We start from the raw sequence: 23,100 nt of genomic DNA, 5'->3' as shown, positions 1-23,100 counted from the left end.
CTATTTCTTCTGTTGAAAAATGTTTAATTATTTCATTTGCCTACTTATTGACTGACTTGTTTTTTAATATTAAGTTTTTTTAATTCTTTGTATATTCTAAATATTATTATTAATACTCTGCCAGAAGAGTAGCTAGCAAAGTTTTCTCCCACTTGGTTATGTTCTCTCTTCACTTTTTTTTTTTTTTTAGTTATAGATGAACACAATTCCTTTATTTTATTCATTTATTTTTAATGTGGTGCTGAGGATCAAACCCAGTGCCTCACATGTTCTAAGCAAGTGCTCAACCACCAAGCCACAACCCCAGCCCCACATTCTTGTTTCTTTTGCTGTGCATAAGCTTCCTAATTTAATGCCATCAGACTCACTAATTCCTGGTATTATTTCCTTAGCCCAAGTCCTATTATGGAAGTCATTACCTGCAACCATACTTTGAAATGTTGACTCTACATTTTCTTCCAGAGTTTGCAAAGTTTCTTGTCTAATTTCTAGGTCTTTGATATATTTTGAGTTGACTTTTGTGCAGGGTTAAATAGGAATTTAGTCTTATTCTTCTACACATGGATATCCAATTTCCCCAGTACCCTCTGTTATAAAGGCTGTGTTTTATCCAATGTATGTTCTTGGCACCTTTGTCAAGGATCAGATGAACAGATGTATGGATTTCTGTGTGTCTTCTATTCTGTACCATTGGTCTACATGTCTGTTTTTATGCCAGTAGCATGCAGTTTTTGTTACTATTGCTCTGCAGTGTAATTTGAAGTTGGGAATTGTGATGCCTCCAGCATTGTTTTTTTGGCTTAGAATGACTGTGGCTATCCTTGCATCTTTTATTCTTCCAAATAAATTTCAGGACTATTTTTCCCAGTTTTGTGAAGACTGCCCTTAGTATTTTGATAGTAATTGCACTGTATATAGCTTTTGGTAACATGGCCATTTCAGCAGCATTAATTCTACTTATCCATGACATGGGAAGTCTCTTCGTCATTTTCCAGTGTCTTCTTTAATTTCAGTCTTTTAACAGTTTTCATTCTAGAGATCTTTCACCTCTTTGGTGTTGTGTTTTGTTTTTTAAATTCCTAACTTTGGGGGGTTTTTGAGGCTATTGTGAATTGTTAGAGTCTGTAAACAAGTCAGGATGGCTCCTGGCATTTTGCCAGAGAAATGTTAGAGTCTGTAAACAAGTCTGGATGGTGCCTGGCAAAATGCCAGAGGGAGTGGTTTGTGAAATAACACCAGTGAGCCATTAAGTGTGGAGATTCCTTATTGGTTGACTGATGTATCTAGTTTATGCTAATTAGATAAGCTGTGTGGAATGTATAAATACTGCTCCTGTCCTACAATAAACGGCTCCCATTCCTGCTGTATCAATCTACACAAGTTGTTCGTCACCCCCCCCCCCCCCCCCGTTATTTTGCTGCAGCCGGACTGCAGCAGTGAATGGGACTGTTTTCCTGCTTTTTTTCTCAACAGATTTGTTATTGGTGTATAAGGAAACTATTGATTATGTATGTTGATTTTATATCCTTTTGCTCTCAATTTTCAAATAATGAAACTCCACTTAATTGTAAATACAAGAGTATGACATTCATTTCCTTACCATATAGATATGTCAAATTATTACCTTCTTAACACTTGCAGAAAAATCAGCTACTATTTTTAAAATATTGTTGGTTTCAGGAAAGTCCTTACAAATATAAGGTTCTTCAGCACATATCACTCTGATTGCCAGGCCAGGACCTAGGAAATAATAATAGTATTTAATATAAATTTTTACATTTAATATAAAAACACCAAAAAAAATAAAATTAAAATGCCATTATTCAAAAAATATAAAATTCTTATAAAATGAAAATCATAAGGGAGCTGGGGTTGTGGCTCAGTGGTAAAGTGCTCACCTAGCACATGTGAGGCGCTGGGTTTGATTCTCAGCACCACATAAAAATAAATAAATAAAATAAAATATGACAAAAAAATGAAAATCATAAATTTTTGTTTTGTTTTTCAGTGTTGGGGATCAAAAACAGATGTTCATACATGATAGGCAAGTGCTCTGCCACTGAGCTATATCCCTGGCCCAAGTAAAGTTTTTAAAGAATTTAATTTCAGGATTGGAGGTATAGCTCAGTAAAAGAGCCCATGCTTAGCATTTGTAAGGTCCTGGGTTCAATACCCAGTTCCAGAAAATAAATTTCAAATCACAAAAATTTTAATAAAGGAATTCTCTAACATACACAAAATTAAAGAGAACAGTGTAAAGAACCACATGATATTCATTATCCAAATTCAACTACTAAAGAAAAATAATATGCTCTTTAAAATAAATAATGACAGTGTTCAATTCAAAGAGTTGTGAACCAGTAGTATTTCTAGTTTACCAAATACTTTCTTTTTTTCTATTTTACTAAATACCAAATACAGGTGATTAAAAAAAAAAAAAAAAAAAGACAGGTATACATGGATATCATAAAAACTAGATTCTGTTGCTTTTCTACAACAGAAAAAAATATGACTTAAGGTGTCTGGTTGTAGGTGAAACCATAGCAATTAACTATCAATCATCCTTACTCTCACTCCTCAGCTTATTTTAAGTTGTTTTTAAAGCAGCAAAATCCTTTTGCCAGAGAAATTTTATAGGACAGAAAACACAAAATATAAAGTAGATTTTGAGAAAATCAAATGAGCCTACATGAAATGACAACCAAGGACAAAGGACTAATTGACTACCCTCCACTAACATTAACCAACCATCTTTCACCAGCCTACAAGTTGGGGACTAAAGATGTGAAATTGCTAAGCTTGATAATGTGCTATTCACCACATAGGTTAGACACTTTAATTACTGTTTGTGGAGGCAGTTCAGTGATTAAGAACAGAAACTTTGATGTAAAGACTATTGAGGATATAACCCTGACACTAAACCTTCTATTTTGTGTAACTTAGGGCAAATTAGCCTCATCCCTACTGTCCTCATCTGGAAAACAAGGTAATACTATTTTCTATTGTGAGGATCAAATAAGAATGTTTGAAGTATTTAGCAGAGTGCACAGTACATCAAAAGTACTCATGAAATAGTAGCTATTACTATGTTTTTAATTAGACCATTCTCCCAACTTACCACCTACACATGACTACAGAAAGCAAAAACTGAGATTTCAAGACTTGCCCAAGCTCAAAACAAAATAGGTTAAGACTCTCAGTCCTAACAAATAAATCTAGTGTTTTTTTGTGATGACAGTCAAATGACTATCTAGAATTTTGTTGTTGTTCATGAATTAGTTACACACAGCATTGTGCAAAGAGTTTTGCAGGTGAATGAAGCAGTCCAACCATTCAGACAATTCAGACATGGATAATAATGTAAGAGCACCAAGCCAGCCACAGTGGCATATGCCTATCATCCTAGCTGCCAGCCTGGGAAAGAGTTTATTTTCACTTCTGTAGAACACATCAGGATACATCGTATGAAGAACATATAAATCCTACCTCAACCATTAAGGATTGAGTGGCAATGTTATTAAAATATGCTGGACTCCCAAGGATCACATAATATCTAAATACAAATATAGTAGAAAATGAGCATTTAATAAAATAAATTCAGTAGATATCCAACAGAATTTGTTCTCAATCCTTTTCTTCCTCATATTAAAAACTCCTCAAAATGATAAATTATTCAAAATTGATTTTTCTTTATCATGAAGGTCTAAAGACAAATAAAAGAAAATCAATTCTGTTTTTTACCTGGAAATGGATGTCTGGAAACTAAATCTTCTGGAAGTCCAAGTTCTCTGCCTAAAATTCTCACTTCATCTTTATGAAAATCTTTCAGAGGTTCTATTACTTTTCCCTAAAGGAAGGTGGAGAAGCCAGTCAACATAGTTAGCAATCAAAATAAGACAGAAAACAATGGGAAATAAGTAAACAGTATTCCTGTTGGCATTTTCCTTAGCTTAAAGCATTGTCTTTAAAAACACATCTTTTCAGCTGGTGATGTAGTTCAAAGGTAGAGCACCTGCCTAGCATATGCAAGAACCTGGGTTCAATTCCTAGCACCACAAAAACATTCACTTCTTAAAGTATTTCCTCCTATGTGCACACAAGGAATCAGATGAATATTTCAGTGGTATATGTACTTTTCTCTAAAGTACATTTAAAACTTAAAATATTTAAAATAAAAATCACACACCTACCACCACTCATCTTGCCCTCAAGGCAAATAGAAAATATCACACAATATTTCAATATTAAAATCCTCCAAATGAAGCTGGGCACAGTGGTGTACACCTATAATCCCAGCTGCTCCGGAGGCTGAGGCAGGAGGATCTTGAGTTCAAAGCCAGCCTCAGCAAAAGTGAGGCGCTAAGCAACTCAGTGAGACCCTGTCACTAAATAAAATACAAAATAGGGGTCACATCATCCTGCGCGGGACTCAGGCTCACAGCAGGCCTAGGTCCATCCCCTCCACCGGTGGGGCAGACACCCACCGGGGTCCAGCCTCTGACACAGGACCGCCCCTTCCAACCAGCAGACAACTGTGGGAGGTTCAAGCCTTAACACAGGCCCAAGACTACCACAGGAGCCCAGGCCTGGCCCAGATCCACCCACACGGACTTGCACAGGACCCAGGTCCAGGTGTGCATTTATTTATGGCCTGGTTTTCTAATGAAGAAAACCTGATTGGCAGAAGCCCTTATTGCATTTTAAAAATACAAATCAAGTTGTGTCACAGCAAGTCAGTGGGCTCAATTTAAATGCTTTTCTTTCTTTCTTTCTTTTTTGAAAGATAACGCAGATATTTTTATTTTTATTATTTTTAACTAATGTAAAAGAAAACTTGCTTCAATTACTAATGATGACAATGTATTGTAATAACCAAGCTGTTTAAAAAAAATTACAAACTAGGGCTGGGGATGTGGCTCAGTGCCCAAATTCAATCCCCATTACTGCCTCCCCACCCAAAATTCTCCAAATGATAAGATGAAACATCAACTCACAAAATGGGAGTATATATCTAATTTAAAGACTCATAACTGGGATATATATAAGGAACACTTACAAATCAATAACTTTAAAAAGGTCAATTAAAAATGAACAGACATTTCTTCAGGATACATAAATGACCAATATACCCATGAAAAAGTATTTAACATCATCAGCAACTGGAGATAAGCAAATCAAAATCACAATTAGGTACCAATTCACACCCACTGGGATAACTAAAATCAAAAGCAACCACCCGTGGCTACCACTAAAAGAACAGAAAATAACAAATGTTGGTGATTATGTGGAGAAACTGGGAACCTTCCATAATTTTAGTTTGACTGAAAAATGGGGTAACTGCTATGGAAAATAGTATGGAGGTCCCTCGATAAAGTTAAAAATATGACTATCATGATCCAGTAATCTCGATTCTGGGTATACATGCAAAACAACTGCATGTACATGTACGTGTTCAAATGGCACATTAACTGATAATATTTGACAGATGGAGTAACCCAGATAACCACCAATGAATAGATAAACAAAATGTAGCACCTGCACACAAGGTGTGTTATCCAGATGCAAAGAGGAAGATGATGCTGTTGTGCCCCACGTGGATAAACCTTAAGAACATTATGCCAGTTCTGCAGGATGAAGAAGTTCCACAGATCTGATTCACAACAATATGAATATACTTAACTCTACTGAATTGTATACTTGAAAATGGTTAAGATAGTAGATTTTATGTATTTTTATCACACACACACAAAAGACATTTAAGAACAAATCTTGGTGAGGATATGGAAAAACTGGGACCCTCACACACTGCCAGGGAGAAGGTAAAATGGAACAGCCATTGGATAGCAGCCTGGCGGTTCATCAGAACGTGGAACAGAGTTACCACATGACCTAGCAATTCTACTCCTGGGCACACCCTAAAAGAAATGAAAATATACATTCACCAAAATCTATACACAGCATCACTTTAACACTAAAAGGTGGAAATGACGCAAAGGTCCACCAGCTGATGAATGAATAAATGCAATTCTGCATGATGGAATATTAGCAATGAAAATAAAGCTCTCAAAATAAAAATAATGAAAATAAACCTTGAAAATATAATGTAAGTGAAAGAAGCCAACCACAGAAGATTGCATATTGTATGATCTGATTAGACAAAACATCCAGAAAGGACGAAACTGTAGAGACAGAAAATAAATTTGTGGTTGTCTAGAGCAGGCAAGAGGGGGCAGGGGAATGGTTCAGGCAGAATTCAGGTCGACTGCTGAGTATGAGGTTTCTTTGGGGGGGGGTAGCAAAAATGTTCTAAAATCAGATTGTGGTGATGATTGTTGTACAACCCTGTGATAACTGGGAGGGAAGAAGGACGGGGAGGAGGCAGAGAAGGTATCGGCATCACTGTAAGTCAAGAGTCCTCTCAACCTTACCTCTTCTCTCAACTTTCTGATGAGCTCTGTGTCATTGTGATGGGTTTTGATGAGCTCAGCTTTGCCACTGGCAACAAGGGATGCACTTTCAATTAGATCAGGTCGTAAAGTACCTTGGGCAAGGAAAACCTCCTCTGGCTTCAGATTCATCTCTCCAATTACCTCATTGGCAATCTATAACCAACAAGAGTGAAACAGCCTTACAGGTGAATCTTCTTAAAAAGACAGCAACATTTTATACTTAAGCTGAATGATTCAGTCTTTTGCCATACCAACCAGGATATTAAATTCACCAGCGTTTAAGAACATATGCTTCATCATTCAAAAAGTAGGTGAACTTCAGGAGCTTGAAATCTAGCTAGAGATACCCAATAAATTAAAATCCAGTATCACCTGAAAACATCTATTTTTAAATTTTAAACAATAACCTGGCAACATACATGTTTTTAAACATCAGTTTCTAATAATTTGTAAAAACAATATGTAAAAGTCTCAGCCACAGAAATAGACATCTAAAATTAGCAATTTTTTAATCCGACACAATGACAAAAAAACAAAACACCAAAAAACTAGAACAAATACCAAGATCCACATAAAAAATAGCCCAGGGACACAAAAAAGAAAGGTACCTTAACAAAAGTGTCACCAATGATTTTTCTTTTCTCCTCAGGACTTGTAGTCATATTTAATGTTTTGCTAATTCTTTTTCGAGGGGTCCTGTCTTCATCTGATATTGGTAAAGTAGTTGTTCCATTGTAGAAGGAATGAGCAGCATTAATCACTGAGGGAGAGGAGATAAGTGTTTTAACCAAGAGACTAAAAATTATAAGTAACAAGTTAAACAACAGAAAACCTAGGTGGCTCCTCTGATCTCCCCTAAACTTGCCTATTTGTTCAAGAACTTTCAAGCCAGGGCTGGAGTTGTGGCTCAATGGCACAGCGTGTGCCTTGAATGTGTGAGGCCCTAGGTTCGATCCTCAGCACCATATAAAAATAAATAAAGGTATTGTGCCCATCTACAACTACAAAAATATTTTTAAAAAGAACTATCAAGCCAGCCAGGCATAGTAGTGACCACCTGTAATTCCAGCAGCTCAGGAAGCTGAGGCAGGAGGGTTACCAGTTGGGAGGCCAGATGAGGCAACTCAGCAAGACCCTGTCTCTAAATAAAAAAATAAAAAGGGCTGGGGATATACCTCAGTGGTAAAGCACCCCTGGGTTCAATCCCTAGTACCAGAAAGAAGAGAATAAAGGGGGAGGGCACAGCTCCATAGCAGGAGTAAAAACAGAAGCAGGCCACACAGGCCTCACCAATGAATCTGTGGGTCTTTCCCTTTCCTTGGTCCCTTACCCAAGCAAAAACACCTCCCAACTCCTGTTTACCAGCATTCTAGCTGTGGGACAGAGGATGTGCTAGGAGGTAATCAGTCTTCAGCATACATATTTTTACTTAAACCTCTTCACAGTACTACACCCAGTACACCAAGCCAGAGAAAAAAATCCAGTCTTCCAACAGGGAAGGAAAGCAACACTTTGCTCCTATATTCAGGAAAATGATGTACTTCTCATATTTTCAACGAACTACTACTTAGGCTCATCCAGAGACCTGTGTCCCAAAGGAGCCCAAGGCTTCCAACTCCTGAGCTCTCCCCAAAGTCAATAGTGCTGAGAGCCATAGCCAAGTCAGAATGATGCATTGCCAGAACAGGAGTGGTTGAGAGGTGAAGCCAGCAAGCCATTGAGATAATGATGGTTATGTTAAGCTGTGTATTCAATTGTGTATTAGACCCCTGCTGTCCGCCTCAGCCTGCTACTTTGGAGTTCTTACACAGATTCCTAGAGAGCTCCCATTGGTTGGGGAAGTGCCGGAGGAGGGATTTCCGGTTGGTGTGTGGTGTGTCCCAGGAGAAGGCCGCGTGCTGGAGTTCCTGCTTGAGTGGCTCCCGATTTTTGCCCAGCCAGACTGCGGCACAATAGCACAGACCTGCTTGCTTTTGTTGTAGGCTTTCCCCCATCTCCTCCCCCAGGACTCTGAATTCCTCATACTACTACACTGACCACCAAGGACAGGTTTGTGTGGGTTATTAAAACTTCTACAATTTGAAGACCCCCTTCAAGAAAGAGAATAATAAATAAGATACCTTAAATATCACAAGTCACACTAGAAAGACTAACAAGAGCTTGGATGCACACAGAAATAATTAGAAATCATATATATACCACTAAATCCAAACTAAATATATCTCCAGCTCAATGTTTTCTTAGCCTGATCCCAAAAGGCCTATAGCCAGCCATGCCTGTACCACCCACCAGAGAATAAATTTGAATGGACAGAGATAATAAAGTCAACCAAATACAAATTACTAAAATATTTGCCAATTTCACAAAAACATGGTCCTGTGAAGATGCTGCTGGGGTCCTCCCCAGGATTTTGCAAGAGGGCTGACTAGTCGGGGCCTCTCAAGTTTAACTCCTTTCACTTAGCTGAGGAAATCCAGCAAGGCCTGTTTTTTACAGTCCAACAAATCCTCTGTCTGCTATACCTGTTCCTTATCTTGCAACACTTGTACTTGCTTTATGTGTGCACTGCTATTTTAGTGAATTTTGAAAAGATAGAATTATGAAAAACCTTTTTTGAAGAGTTTTTAAAAGAAAAAATTATTAAGTAGACTGTCTACTTCATACTTACCTACAAGTCTTCATTTTACACTCAACCTTTTGCCTTCAATTCTAATTAATTAAACAATATTTACAATTTGTATTATTAAACTACTGAACTCATTTCACTGTAACCATCAATAATACCTTTGAGTATAAATGATATCCACAAATGTCAATATCACTAAGGACTAGAAGTCTGCTGGTGGTTACGATTGCCCTTTAAAAGTATGAGAGATTGTGGATTTTTTTTAAATATCTTTTTAGTTGTAGATGGACACAATACCTTTATTTTATTTGTTTATTTGTATGTGGTGCTGGGGATCGAACCCAGTCTTCACGCATGCTAGGCAAGCACTTACCACTGAGCCACAACCCCGGCCCTTTTTTTTTTTCTTTTTAAATGAGGTCTTCCTATGTTTGCCCAAGCTGGATCCAAACTCCTGGGATCAAGTGATCCTCCTACCTCAGCCTCCTAAGTAGCTCACACTACAGGTGCATACCACAGTGCCCGGATGACTACAGACCTAAATCCTTCTTCTCTGTACAAGCCTTCCTGTTTGCAAAATAATCTGTGTATTTGTACCTGTTGTAAGAGGGCTTGGGCATTCTCATGCAAGAATAACAATTCAAAATCATTTGGGGAAATATAATTTAAGAGGGAGCATGACTAGAGAACAGAATGACAGCTACAAAATGGTTAACTTACCCATTTAGCATAACTAGTAGAAATCATCACTTCTGAAAATTTATACAGGGAACACTCTTGAACCAGAGGTAATTATAAAATAGAAATACGAAACATTTTCAACTTCGAGCTTATGGGAAAACTACAACTGGTTAAGGCAATGTGCTCCGTTAAGCCACAAAGCTTGGTCCCATTAAACAAATCCCGACAGGTAAATTCACTTTTCTTTGGCCCACTAATACCTTTGACCTGAATCCCAAGCTTTTTGAGGGCTTCCTCCACAGACTGGCTTTCTCGTTTCCTCATGAAGCCATTATCAATGTGCACAGCAATGACTTGATCTTGGTTCAACGCACGATTCAGCAAAGCTGTACAAACCGTTGAGTCTACACCACCACTGAGTAAAACCTACAAAGGAAAATAAAGGGGGAAAAAATCAAACTGAGCAAAATAAACAGAAAGAAAATAAACACCATCCCTTCCCCAGATCCTCCCTAGAAGCACAGTTTGTATTAAAGATATTAACAAACAAGTGCTGATGAGCAATGCAGCACACCCGACTCACCCAGTCAACACCCAAGGCTGTTAAGAAATCCAGCTATGGATTCCAACATCACCCACATAACCATGTAGCGTTGTCAGATGATAATTGCTTACCAAGACTTTTGATGTGCCAACTTGCTCTTTGATCTCCCGAATGCATTCACGTTCTCTGTTCTGCACAGTGAAGGTCCCACTGCACCCAGCAATATCATAAAGGAAATTCTTCAGTATTACTTTCCCATTTTCTGTAAGGCCAACTTCAGGATGAAACTGTGCTCCGTATAATTTTTTAGACTCATTTGCTATACCTTTATAGAAAAAATAATCACAATTTTTTTTTCAGGTTGCAAAGACTCAACCGATACCCATAATTCATCCTCAAAAATCTCTCTAAAAATGTTTAAACTAATGTACTTTACTGGACCTTTATAGTTACATGGAAAGACAAAACACAAAACAAAATGACATTGCCACAATCTTTAAGGTTTTTTTTTTCTTTAATATAACAATGAATAAGCTATGAGTCTTCAAGAGTACACTGAGTTTCGCAGTACTGTCACTTCTCCACCAATACTTTATTTTTTTAATATGTTTTTTAGTTGTAGTTGGATACAATACTTTTCCTTCAACCATCTATTTTTATGAGGTGCTGAGGATCGAATCCAGGGCCTCACACACACTAGGTGAGCGCTCTACCACTAAGCCACAACCCCAGCCCCTCCACCAATAATTTAATTGTCATGCAGTTAATGCAATAACTTAATTTTGGTTCTTCGTCCCATATGGCTTTCACATAAATGTGCAATGGCCAATTTCTTATATAAATGGAATCTCACAATTAGCATTTCAGAACACTTTAAGTGTTTCTCTTGAATGCCATTCCAGTGTCAGTCCTTCCCCCACTCTTCCCCTCATTGTACTGTCCCCTCATTGTACTGTCACCTTGAAATTAGATCAAGTCTTTCCTTTGTTCAAAGCCTCACCTAACTAAAAAAAGTGGAAGACTACAATGGTCAAAAGTCCTGTGCAGTGGACCACAATTACCTAATCTCTACCTTGTACCACTTCCTCCACGTTACTGTGCTCTATGTTGTCTTCCTTTTTTTTTTTCCTCCTTGCAGGGGGAGTCGGTGGGTACCAGAGATTGAACTCAGGGTCACTTGACCACTGAGCCTCATCCCCAGCCCTATTTTGTATTTTATTTAGAGACAGGGTCTCACTGAGTTGCTTGGCACCTCGCTTTTGCTGAAGCTGGCTTTGAACTTGTGATCCTCCTACCTCAGCCTCCTGAGCTGCTGGGATTACAGGTGTGTACAACCTCACCTGGCTGGCTCTATATTGTGTTAAATGTGGTCCCATCCCAGGGCCTCTCAACTACTATTTCTTCCTTCATCAGATATCAAGAGTGGTCACTTCATCTTCTTCAGGTCCATTCTGTCTTATATTATAGGAATACCTTCTCTGAACATCCTAGATAAAACAGTCATGTGCAAGCCAGGGGTGGTGGCACATGCTTGGAATCCCAGCTACTTAGGAGGCTGAGGCAGGAGGATCTCAATTTCTTAGTGCTTCAGCAAAAGTGAGGCACTAAGCAACTCAGTGAAACCCTGTCTCTAAATAAAATACAAAAAATAGGGCTGGGGATGTGGCTCAGTGGTTGAGTGTCCTTGCGTTCAATCCCCCCACCCCCATTAAAAAAAACAGTACCATTCCTAATCACCTTCTGCAACACCCCCCCACCTGTTTTTGATGTTCACACTATCTAACAGCTCACCTATTCTGCACTGTGTTGTCTACCCTCCCCACTCCCCAGGTTTCTGCCCATTTTGTTCATTCCTGATCCTTGACACCTAGAATGTGCCTGACACAAAATAGGTAGTCAAATCTGTTAAATGAATAAAAACACTGAGCCCACCCTCCACTGTACAGCTTTTACATGAAGAGGACAACTGTTCCTGATCACTCCTCTGCTAAAGTATGAGTTCTTCGAGTAAGTGCAGGCAGATTACTCGACTCAGTTCATCCATGACAAGTCATTTCTAAACTTATCAATTAGGTTTGGCAACTCAAACAAAAAGAGCTTTATTGGGCTGGGGCTGGGACCTAGTGTAGAGCACCTGCCTAGCACATGGGGTCCTCAGCACCACATAAATAAATAAAATAAAGCTACCATGTCGGTCTACAACTAAAACCACACATATATATAATAAAAAAGAGCTTTATTGACAAACCCATTTTTTTCTTTTACTGATTTCCAAGGATATCAGTGATTATACAACAATTTTTAAGTAAGCAAGTTCAAACTCTGAACTGCCAAAATCCCTCTTCCTCAAAAAAAGTCGAGCATAAAAATAGTTTCTAGAAAGGACAAGACACTGAATTAAAGTATGAAGACTTGAGGGACATATAGGGTTCCTGGGTTTTATTAAAGCCCATTAATAACATAAAAACCACCCTTATATGGACACCCCCAAATCTAGGATACACGCTGGATTTGACCCACAGGTCATAGCTGGCCAATCCTGGTTGAGAAAAAAGTCTTTGAATGCTTTGGTATTTTGTAAAAATCTAACACTTCCATTTAAAAGGCATTAAAAACAAGCAACTGTGAAAACAGCATGGAAAGAGGAGAGGCAATGTTTCCTGAGTTATGCAGTACAGTGATCTATAGTTGAAAAGCTTCTACTAGGACAACCTTTGTCAAAGTGTTTTAAAGTAAGCTAGATAATTCTTCCAATATTAAATTCCCTACTAATTAACAGTTTATCTTGCCACATCTGTAATATCTTTAAAAAATAAGATCAAAGAGGACAACACACAGAAACATATGCATACTCTGCAGATATGTAGATGAGATCTACAAATGTAAATTTCTACCTGCTACAATGTTCCCAGAACGTGCCACAACCTTAAATCCATCAGCTACTTTGTCAACACTATCTCCATGAGTAAGCAGAACAATTTCTTCCTTTTGAAGGCCCCTAAACATAAAAAAGTAAAACATCACGAATCTCAATTATAAGTGATTAACAGACTCTTTTGCTTTAGAAATGACATGCGTGGATCAAGAAAATAGATGTAAGTATATATACAGTGCAACACAGTTGGAATTCAAATTTATTACATATAAGGCAAATAGAGTATATCAAATCTTAACAAAAAACTAAAAAGGAAATCCATAAAAACTGAGAATATGTGAAGTGGTAGTTTAACCACACACAAAATAATTTCTGGAGTCTATGAAACAAAAATTTCAATATTACAACACAAATGGGTTTAACTTAAGAGAAATATTTCAAAGACCTTCATGCTTCATTCAGCAGCATGGTAGTCGTACCAAGAATGACAGTACTAACACTGATACTTCTATCCTACAGCTGTATGTAAATACAAATATATGTGTATTGTCAGTTTAAAAAAAACATAACTATTGTAATCCCATAATCTAAATGTTCAGCTTAAGAGTAAGGAGATTAAAAAAATTAGAGTTAGGTAAAAACTATAATCTGTCATTTTAATTAGAAATTATATATACTGATAATTTTCTCTTTCTAAAAGAAAACATACCGCGTCACTCCATTCATTGAAAAGTCCTACAAACAGTAACAAACTTGTAGCAACATGGACCTCCAGTGCCAAGTGAATCAGGGACAATTAAGGGGGGAGGAGCTACTATAGATAAAGAGACTTACATAATATTATACACATATAATGTGTAGATTTTCTCTGGACCCTGAGTTAGTCAGACCAATATGAAAAGATACTGCTTACATTACAGGAAAATTTGAATGAGGACTTGGTATTAAATAATGGTAGGGAATAGCACATGAACCAGAAAGACAGGAAAAAAGATCTCTTAATTTATGTATAAAACTTGTTGTGCCAGCACAAAGCACAGAAAATCCAAAAAGAAAAGGAGAGACTAAAATATAAGTGTCTGGTCTTTTAAAAAAACAATGAAAATTCAAGCCAATCAATGATTTGAGGAAACTTGTAAGCAGCTCATTCACTTTTGGATGTGTGGGGCTGGGGAGAGAAAGGCGGGTTGAACCCAAGACCCTGCGCATGTCAAGCACACACTCCCCTCACCAACAAGCTGCACCAGCAGCCATCATTCATCAAGTTTTAAATAGATTAGAACTACCAGCAATCTTATCACCTAGCAACAAAACCAAATGCATTCATCGCATTAAAAAGACTGCACCCAGGCCACAGTTCTGCCTCCACATAAAGAAGGTGAAGGAGGAATAAAGAGTCCGCAAATTGAATGGCTTGTTAAGAATCAAGAAACAAAGGAGTGCATGCCTGGGGCAGTGGCATATGCCTGTAATCCCAGCAGCTCAGGAGGCTAAGGCAGGAGGATCATGAGTTCAAGGTACTAAGCAACTCAGCAAGGCCTTGTCTATAAATAAAATATAAGAGAGGGCTGGGGATTTGGCTCAGTGGTTAAACACCCCTGGGTTCAATCCCAGGTACCAAAAAAATTAGGGAAAAAAATAAAAGGTGTGCAGAAGGAGGTATGTGCCAGCATACAGTAGACACAGGACAGTTTAAGTCATGACTCACTTGCCACATGTGGCACACTAACATATAAGATCCACAAATGCTGGAATCACATGACAAGGTGCTAAACCACACAGGGGCCTTGAGGGCACTTCCTAAATATTCTTCTTAATCCTAACTAGCATCCGGCTAGCCTGTGCTGCCTTGACATGCACCTGGGAGGCACACACAGCAAGCTTAGGGGCCGCAGAGGATGAATTACAGAGTCTCCAATTTTGAACAATAATATCAACTTTTTAGTTAATCTACAACCTTTATTCTTCTAAAAATACCTGAACAATGAGCATGTATTGTCCACACTGATGTTGAAGACTCCATCTTCTCTAACACTTTTTTTGTGCACCGTACCTCCAAATACCTTATTCATCATCTATTCAAAGAGAAAATTAATTGATGTTAATATGAAAAGAAAAACACTCATTGTTATGCTGATTTAATCATTTATATTCTGTTTTCCAGATTATTGTTATATTTGTATCCCCAAAATACAGGGAGTTTGATAAATGTAGATAACTTTATATTTTACATATAATTATATAGTCATTAAAAAGCATGATTATAACAAAATTAGATTAGAAATTTAACCTGAGGTTAATTTCTGTTAAACACTGGAAGACTTTCTACTTAGTATACTTTAATTAATTCATCTTTTAAAAATAGTAATATTGGTATTTAAATCACTTTAATTTAGAAAGTGACTGAAACTCGGTGTGGTGGCTCACATCTATAATCCCAGCGGCTTGGGAGGCTGAGGCAAGAGGATCACAAGTTCAAAGCCAGCCTCAGAAACGGCGAGGTGCTAAGCAACTCAGTGAGACCCTGTCTCTAACTAAAACCCAAAATAGGGCTAGGGATGTGGCTCAGTGGTTGAGTGCCCTTAGTTCAATCCCTGGTTCTTAAAAAAATAAAAATAAAAAGTTACTTTGAGCTGAGAAGAAAAGCAGAAATCACAAATTTAGACAAGTGTAAATTCCTCCAAGCTTTTAATTCTTTGGCACCAAAGGAGCCGTCTTAAAGTTACAGGAACTGTACTGCAGATGGGGTCAGCAAGAAAATCCAGCCTTTCAATCAGCAATCTGTTCAAATCCCATACACCTACAGACTTCTTAATTCAAATGGTTTCTTCATTCCACCCTTCCTTATGTTCACCTTAATTTTTTTTTTTTTTTTTGGTATTGGGGATTTAATCCAGAGGTGCTTCACTACTGAGCCACATCTCCAGCCTTTTTTATTTTGAGACAGGATCTCAATAAGTTGCTTAGGGCCTTGCCAAATTGCTGAGGCTTGAATTCAAGATCCTCAGCCTGCCTCAGCCTCCCAAATTGCTGGGATTACAGTGTGCACCACCATGGTAGGCATTCTTTTTATTTTTCCCATATAACCCGAACCCTCCACCCACACTAAACACACATAAGATTGTGCAAACCTCAAATCTGCACTGCCAGACTCGCTTCAACTCAGTCTGCCTTCTGCACAGCAGAAGCCTAAGATGGTGGCCTGCCAGGAGCCACAGATACCTGCCCTGCAAGGTGAGAAAGGCAAAACACAGGCTGACCAGCCCCCCACAAAGAAGCAGGCAGAGAGCTAAGGAAACACTCATTCCTAAAACTCAGAGGAGTATTCTTCAAAACCCTTAGCAAATGCTGCCACCTCTATAATCTCTCCTAGGGATTCACACTAAATCTGACCACAATAAAGCTTCAGATTACATCTAGCAGTAAAGGAACACACTTTGTCTAACCTGGGATTTTTCAAACTAAAAACTCAGACATATAAAACTTTCTACAACAGATTGGTTAACATGCAATTTAGGAAACACTGGTGGTGCCTTTGGGGTTTCTATTTTGTCTCTGGGGAGCAGACATAGAGTCTCTCTACTTCCTGGGTGCTACTTCTAGAGCTGCTTTCCTCCACCACACCCTTCTGCCATCATGTGCTGTCCCACCTAAGACCCAGAGCAATGGAATTGACTGACCCTGGACTGAACTCTGAAACCAAGAGTCAAACAAATAAAGGCATGCTGCCCATATATATAACTACAAAAAAATTTTAAAAAAGGCAGTTCAGAGAAATGAGTAAAAGTCACAAATAAGCCTTTACAGTAAAGAGGCGGCATGAGTGGCAAATAAACACTCTAAGTTGTTCTTGTCAGGTCTTTTGGTCAAAGTGACAAAAAGCTGACTTATCTAATTTTTGCTTTCACCTCTCATTTTCCCCATTCTCTAATCCAGTCATTGAAACTAGTAAAATCGTCTGCAGGTCTCTTCACAGTCCAGGGGCCTATTAAAGTTTATGGCCCACAGCTTTCCTTTAACTTTGCTGAATGAGAATGAATACTTTCTTCTTTAGCATCAATAAACCTCATTGTACTTCTGCCTCCCATAATTTGCAACTATAATTAGAAGACAATTGAAAAACCAAAATAACTAAGACTGTTGGAACTCTACATATCTCAGGAGTCTCAGGAATTCCTACAAAGCCCAGGGCTTGCAACAGCACTTAAAACTGTTCTACCTGGCAGAGAGCTTTTGTGCTTCTTTCTGGTTCTGTTACTCAGGACTGAAGGGACAGAGGGCAAGCAACCAGGAAAGTGTGTATTTGGAGGAGCAGGGAAACTATGTACACTAAAAAGTACTTTGTAGTTATATTTAAGTTTTAATATTCTGACTTGAAGTATAGATTCCTGAAAACATCAAGGTTCCATCTCAAAGAAACCCTATAGTTCCCCAAGTCTACCACCTAAAATTCAGGTCAGCTCCTCTTCTCTGTCTTAAGACAAAGTTCTACAATAAGGCTCTAAATGGGGGAAAGAAAGAGAGGGAAATTCTAACAACAAAAATAACCGGACAAAACAGCTGATGGCGCATGCCAAGTTCCAAGCCAGCCGGAGAAACAGAGCAAGACCATGCCTCAAAAATAAAAGTGATGGGAAGTTATACTCCTTGTATGCATAATATGTCAAAATAGACTCCACTATCATGTACATCTAAAAAGAACAAATAAAAAGATGAAAAATAAATAAATTTTAAAAATTTAAAAAGTAAAAATGACTACAGATTTAGCTCACTGATAAAGCTCCCTGGGTTCAAATCCCCAGTATCAAAAAACTAAAACATAATAATGTGATAAAACCTTGTGGGAATATCAAAGAAGCTAAGTGGAGAGGGGAAACAAAATAAATTGCAATCTGGATTACAATTCACACAACAAGCAAAAGTTCCATATTCAGCATCTACAAAGAACTCCCACAAGACAACTAAAAAGGCAGTTCAGGGCTGGAGCTGGAGCTCAGTGGCAGAGCACTGGGTTTGATCCTCAGCACCACATAAAAATAAACAAAATAAAGGCATGCTGCCCATATATATAACTACAAAAAATTTTTTAAAAAGGCAGTTCAGAGAAATGAGTAAAAGTCACAAATAAGCCTTTACAGTAAAGAGGCGGCATGAGTGGCAAATAAACACACTAATAAGGAGAAAGAACATCCGGACTACAGTATCTTCCCTAAATGTGCAATACAAAAAAAACTAAGCTCTGGTCATGCCAAGGGTTGACAGGGATACAGACAGAAGATATTTTTATATACTACTGTAAAAAATGCAAAATTAGAAGATGACCAGGAACACAACTCTGTCCCATATGTTGAGATGTAGAAATAATTTGTATTATATTCAAATGAATTCAGTGAAAATGAATGACTTACAATTAAATGTACTAAAATGAATAAACCTCAAAACTGAAGCTAAAAATACAGGCAGTATGATTTCATGTATATAAAGGTCAATGAACAAAACTAAACATATTAGAGATATAAACATGAATATGGCTATACAGGAAGAGAATGGGGGCTGAGGTTGTAGTTCAGTGGTGGAACACTTGCCTCACAAGTGTGAGACACTGGGTTCGAACCTTAGCACCACATAAAAATAAACAAAATAAAAGCCAGGCATGGTGGCGCACCCCTGTAATCCCAGCAGCTAAAGAGGCTGAGGCAGCAGCAATGCCAAGGTGCTAAGCAACTCGTGAGACTCTGTCTCTAAATATTTAAATACAAAATAGGGCTGGGGATGTAGCTCAGTGATCAAGTGGCCCTGAGTTCAATCCCCAATACCAAAGAGAGAGAGAGAGAGAAGAGAGAAGAGAGACAGAATGGGTAAATTTCTGCCCAAAAGCCTAATTCCATTATCAAACTATGGAAGTTCAGATAATCATAAAAGACAACATTTTTTACACATTCAACATCAGCAGGCCTGGCTTCTCTCACCATGACAGAAAAATCTGGTCTTGTAATTATACAGAAAACTGATGTAACGGGGAAGTACTAAGCCACTGTCTCTTACATTAAGGGATCCAATGATCTACACAGATTTCATAACAAGCAGATTTTTTTAAAAAGTCTCATGAATGCCCCCCTTATATAATGTTATAACCCTCCCAACATCCCAGCAGCCATTCCACTTTAATTATCAAGTTGTATTACATAGTTAAAGTGGACCACTTGGGACCCGAGATCAATACATCACAAGCTGGGTGGGACAAAGGCATACAAAAGAAAACAGCCAATTTCCAATATTCAACTTAATCAGGATGCGAACTCTTCTAAGACTACAGATGGACTTTTCAGAGAACATTAAATTAGAAAAAAAAAAAAAAAAATAGCGGGTACACAGTGGCACATAGGAATGAGACATAAGGATGGCAAGCTCAAGGCAGCCCCTGTTGCAATCTATTTTTAAAAAAGGGCTGGGCACCCCTAGATTGATTTTCCCCCATATTACCACCAAAAACAAGGCAGAGGATACTAAATATTTACTATAATATATTTATTGGCTAGAAGATGATTCAGCAATTTGGCGAGGCCCTAAGCAACTCAGTGAGACCCTGTCTTTAAATAAAATATAAAAAAGGCTTAGTGGTTAAACACTCCTGGGATCAATCCCTGGTAAAAATAAAAATATGGACTGGGGTTGTGGCTCAGCAGTAGAGCACTTGCCTAGCATGTGTGAGGCCCTGAATTCGATCCTCAGCTCACCGGGTAATAAATAAATAAAATGCATTGTGTTCAACTAAATCGAAAAAATACATACTGCTTCTGACTTTTTGAAAAAGGCAAAACATGTAACTGTAACATGTCAATTAATAATAAATTACTTACAGACTAGTTTCCTACCTAACTCAATTTTCAGATGATCTAATCAAGTAAGATACATTGTTAAAAGTTCTTTTAACTAGATAACCATTTTTCTTATAATCACCAGTAATAACTTTTTGTAAAATTATCAATTTATATTCCTATCCTCTTTGTAAATAAATCTTGATCAAAATCATCTCTGTTAAGTGAGAATCTCGCATGTTACTGACTCATTATTATTTTTCTATCATCCTAACCAATGACATTGAACTTACCTGGTAAACATATACTGTATAAACTTAAAGCAAGCTATATAAAGGCTCAAATCTAGAACACTTATATCACCAAATGCTGGCAAAAATGTGGCACAGAACTCTCATTTTAAAAAATGAAGTGCCTGTTACAAGGACTGGTATGTGAAAAATGTTGCAAAACTTCAAAGATCATGACTTATGAATCAGAGAATTTGTAGGGAAAACAAGCTCTACAAATGAGAACATCATGCCAACACATTTAAGGATGGTTCAACCCTATTCCACATGAGAGGAATCATAGCAGAGAGAAATTATACCAATGTAAAAAAAAAGTGACAAAGTCTCCAACAGCTTTTTACACCTTACTCAACACCCGAGAATTCATACTGGTGAAAGATGGTACAAGCGGAAAAAATGTCACAAAGCTTTACGCCACTGATGAAACATTACTAAACACCAGAGAATTCACAGTGCATAGAACCCTAAGAATATAAAAAAATTTCTTCAAGTCTATATCCAAATTCCACGTTATTGTTTCCTTTACTGAGAAGAAGCTTTTTAGTTTGAATCCATCCCATTTAATAATTTTTTTTTTTTTTAGAGAGAAAGAATTTTAATATTTATTTTTTAGTTATCGGTGGACACAACATCTTTGTATGTGGTGCTGAGGATCAAACCTGGGCCGCACGCATGCCAGGCAAGTGCGCTACCGCTTGAGCCACATCCTAGCCCCATTTAATAATTCTTGATTTTATTTCTTGTACTTAAGGAGTCTGATAAAGGAAGTCAGGCCCAAACCAACATGATGAAGATTTGGGCCTACTTTTTTCTTCTATTAGGAGCAGGGCCTCTAGTCTAATGCCTAGGTCCTTGGTATACTCTGAGTTGAGTTTTGTGCATGGTGAGAGATAAGGGTTTAATTTAGTTTTGTTGCATAAGGATTTCCAGTTTTCCCATCACTGTTTGTTGAAGACGCTATCTTTTCTCCAATGTGTGTTTTCAGTACCTTTGTCTCTTTGTCTTCAATTTTGTACCATTGGTCTACAAGTCTATTTTGGTGCCAATACCATGCTGTTTTGTTACTATAGCTCTATAGTATAGTTTAGGGTCTGGTATTGTGATGCCTTCTGCTTCACTTTTCTTGCTGAGGATTGCTTTGGCTATCCTGGGTCTCTTATTTTTCCAAATGAATTTCATGATTGCTTGTTCTGTTTCTATGAGGAATGTCATTGGGATTTTAATTGGAATTTCATTAAATCTGTATAGCGCTTTTGGTAGCATGGCCATTTTGATAATATTAATTCCTCCTATCCAAGAACACGGGAGATCATTCCATTTTCTGCAGTCTTAATTTCAAACTTTCTTCAACCTCCAAAACCTCATACATGTAAGTAAATGTAGTAAGGCATTTGTCCAAAATATATGCCTTAGACAACAGCAAAATATTTACCACAAAGACAAAACCTTGAAAATTAATTTAAAAAAAAGTCCTTTCAAGACCTCACATTTTGATGTATATGAGAATTATTAACAGAAAGAAGGCATTTAAATATAGAAATTGGTTAACTGCCTTTAACTTTTGCTTAAAATTCATTAGATACCACTAGATAATGTGTTAGAAATAATGAAATGCTCACAAATTTCATTGTATACTGCAGACAGTTCATCTCTGAATGAATATAAAAAAAAAAAAAAAATCAAAGACTATTAAGTATCTTTACTTTTGAAAATTGGAGGAAACCTAATTCTTACAGTTCATTATATCAGAGGAAGACTTGTCCTGATAATTTTTAACCTGTGTTTTTGGAGATTTTATAGATTTTTAATTTTAATTTTTGTACGGAGGATTGAACTCAGGAGTGCTTAAACACTGACATCCCCAGTCCTTTTTTAAAAGAAGTTTGAGACATGTCCTACCTAATTTGCTTAGGGCCTCAGTGAATTTCTGATGCTGCCTTTGAAACCACAATTATCATGTGTCAGCCTCCCAAGTCACTGCAATAATAGGCACCTGTCATCATCATACACAGCTAACTGTAAGATTTTACCATATTCACATTATTATGCTATATAATATATTATATATATATTCACACACAAAAAAGGTAGTTACTTTTCTGTAGATTCCCTATAAGGTCCATTCTATCACACTAGTATAGCAATCCATACACAGCAGTAATATGCAACCCAACTAAATAGAAATATGAATCATGAAAAGAATAAAATATAAGTGGACATCATAGCAAATTTATAGATGTACCTGCATGCCATAGCAAATCCCAAGAACAGGCTTGCCAATGGTGAATATTGCCGGGTCAAACCAGGGAGCATCTTCTGCATACACAGAATTAGGTCCTCCAGAGATGATAATGGCACTGCAGATTTAAGGAAGAGTCAGTGGATACTCCAGTAGAAACAATTTCTTTATATTCTCAGCAATTTCCCCTGAGATCCAGGAGAGGGCACTAATATCAATTTTGCCCCATTTTCTAGGTTCTCAGAATTTAGGCCAGTATTATAATTGGGCTACATACAACTTGTGGAGCATCCTCTGGGTTTTACTTAGCAGAGGAACTTTGTGAATAAAGAAGAGGTACAAACTCAGGTTATGTTCCTCACTTGGACACTGATCTTATTTTTATTTGGCCCTCAACGTTCACTCAAAAAAATTAAATCATTTTAATAATAGGAGTATCACTTAAATATTCATATTTCTTTATTTTTTTTTAGAGAAAAAAAAAATTCTGACAACACCAGGCCCCACTCCTCCAAGCTACAAGAATGTAGTCACAGCAGCTTTGTTCCTTCAGACTGTACTGTGAAGGTTTGCCATAC

General features: G+C 37.6%; 1 protein-coding gene across 1 annotated transcript in view; it reads right to left on the bottom strand.

The window, feature by feature from the left end:
• Gmps (guanine monophosphate synthase) overlaps positions 1-23,100 on the bottom strand; it is a 44,058-nt gene that overhangs the window by 10,366 nt on the left and 10,592 nt on the right. Inside the window, exons 3-11 of the mRNA XM_027933831.2 lie at positions 22,526-22,640; positions 15,153-15,250; positions 13,195-13,298; positions 10,432-10,625; positions 10,017-10,182; positions 7,058-7,209; positions 6,429-6,602; positions 3,742-3,847; positions 1,625-1,740 (exon numbers count right to left, since the gene is read on the bottom strand). Of these exons, the coding sequence (XP_027789632.1) occupies positions 1,625-1,740; positions 3,742-3,847; positions 6,429-6,602; positions 7,058-7,209; positions 10,017-10,182; positions 10,432-10,625; positions 13,195-13,298; positions 15,153-15,250; positions 22,526-22,640 (1,225 nt within the window). The remainder of the gene's footprint in view (positions 1-1,624; positions 1,741-3,741; positions 3,848-6,428; positions 6,603-7,057; positions 7,210-10,016; positions 10,183-10,431; positions 10,626-13,194; positions 13,299-15,152; positions 15,251-22,525; positions 22,641-23,100) is intronic.

Source organism: Marmota flaviventris, chromosome 8 (assembly GCF_047511675.1).
Source record: "Marmota flaviventris isolate mMarFla1 chromosome 8, mMarFla1.hap1, whole genome shotgun sequence".
NCBI classification, from domain to species: Eukaryota; Metazoa; Chordata; class Mammalia; order Rodentia; family Sciuridae; genus Marmota; species Marmota flaviventris.
Note: the sequence above shows the minus strand (reverse complement) of the source record. Positions and strands in the feature narration are given on the sequence as shown.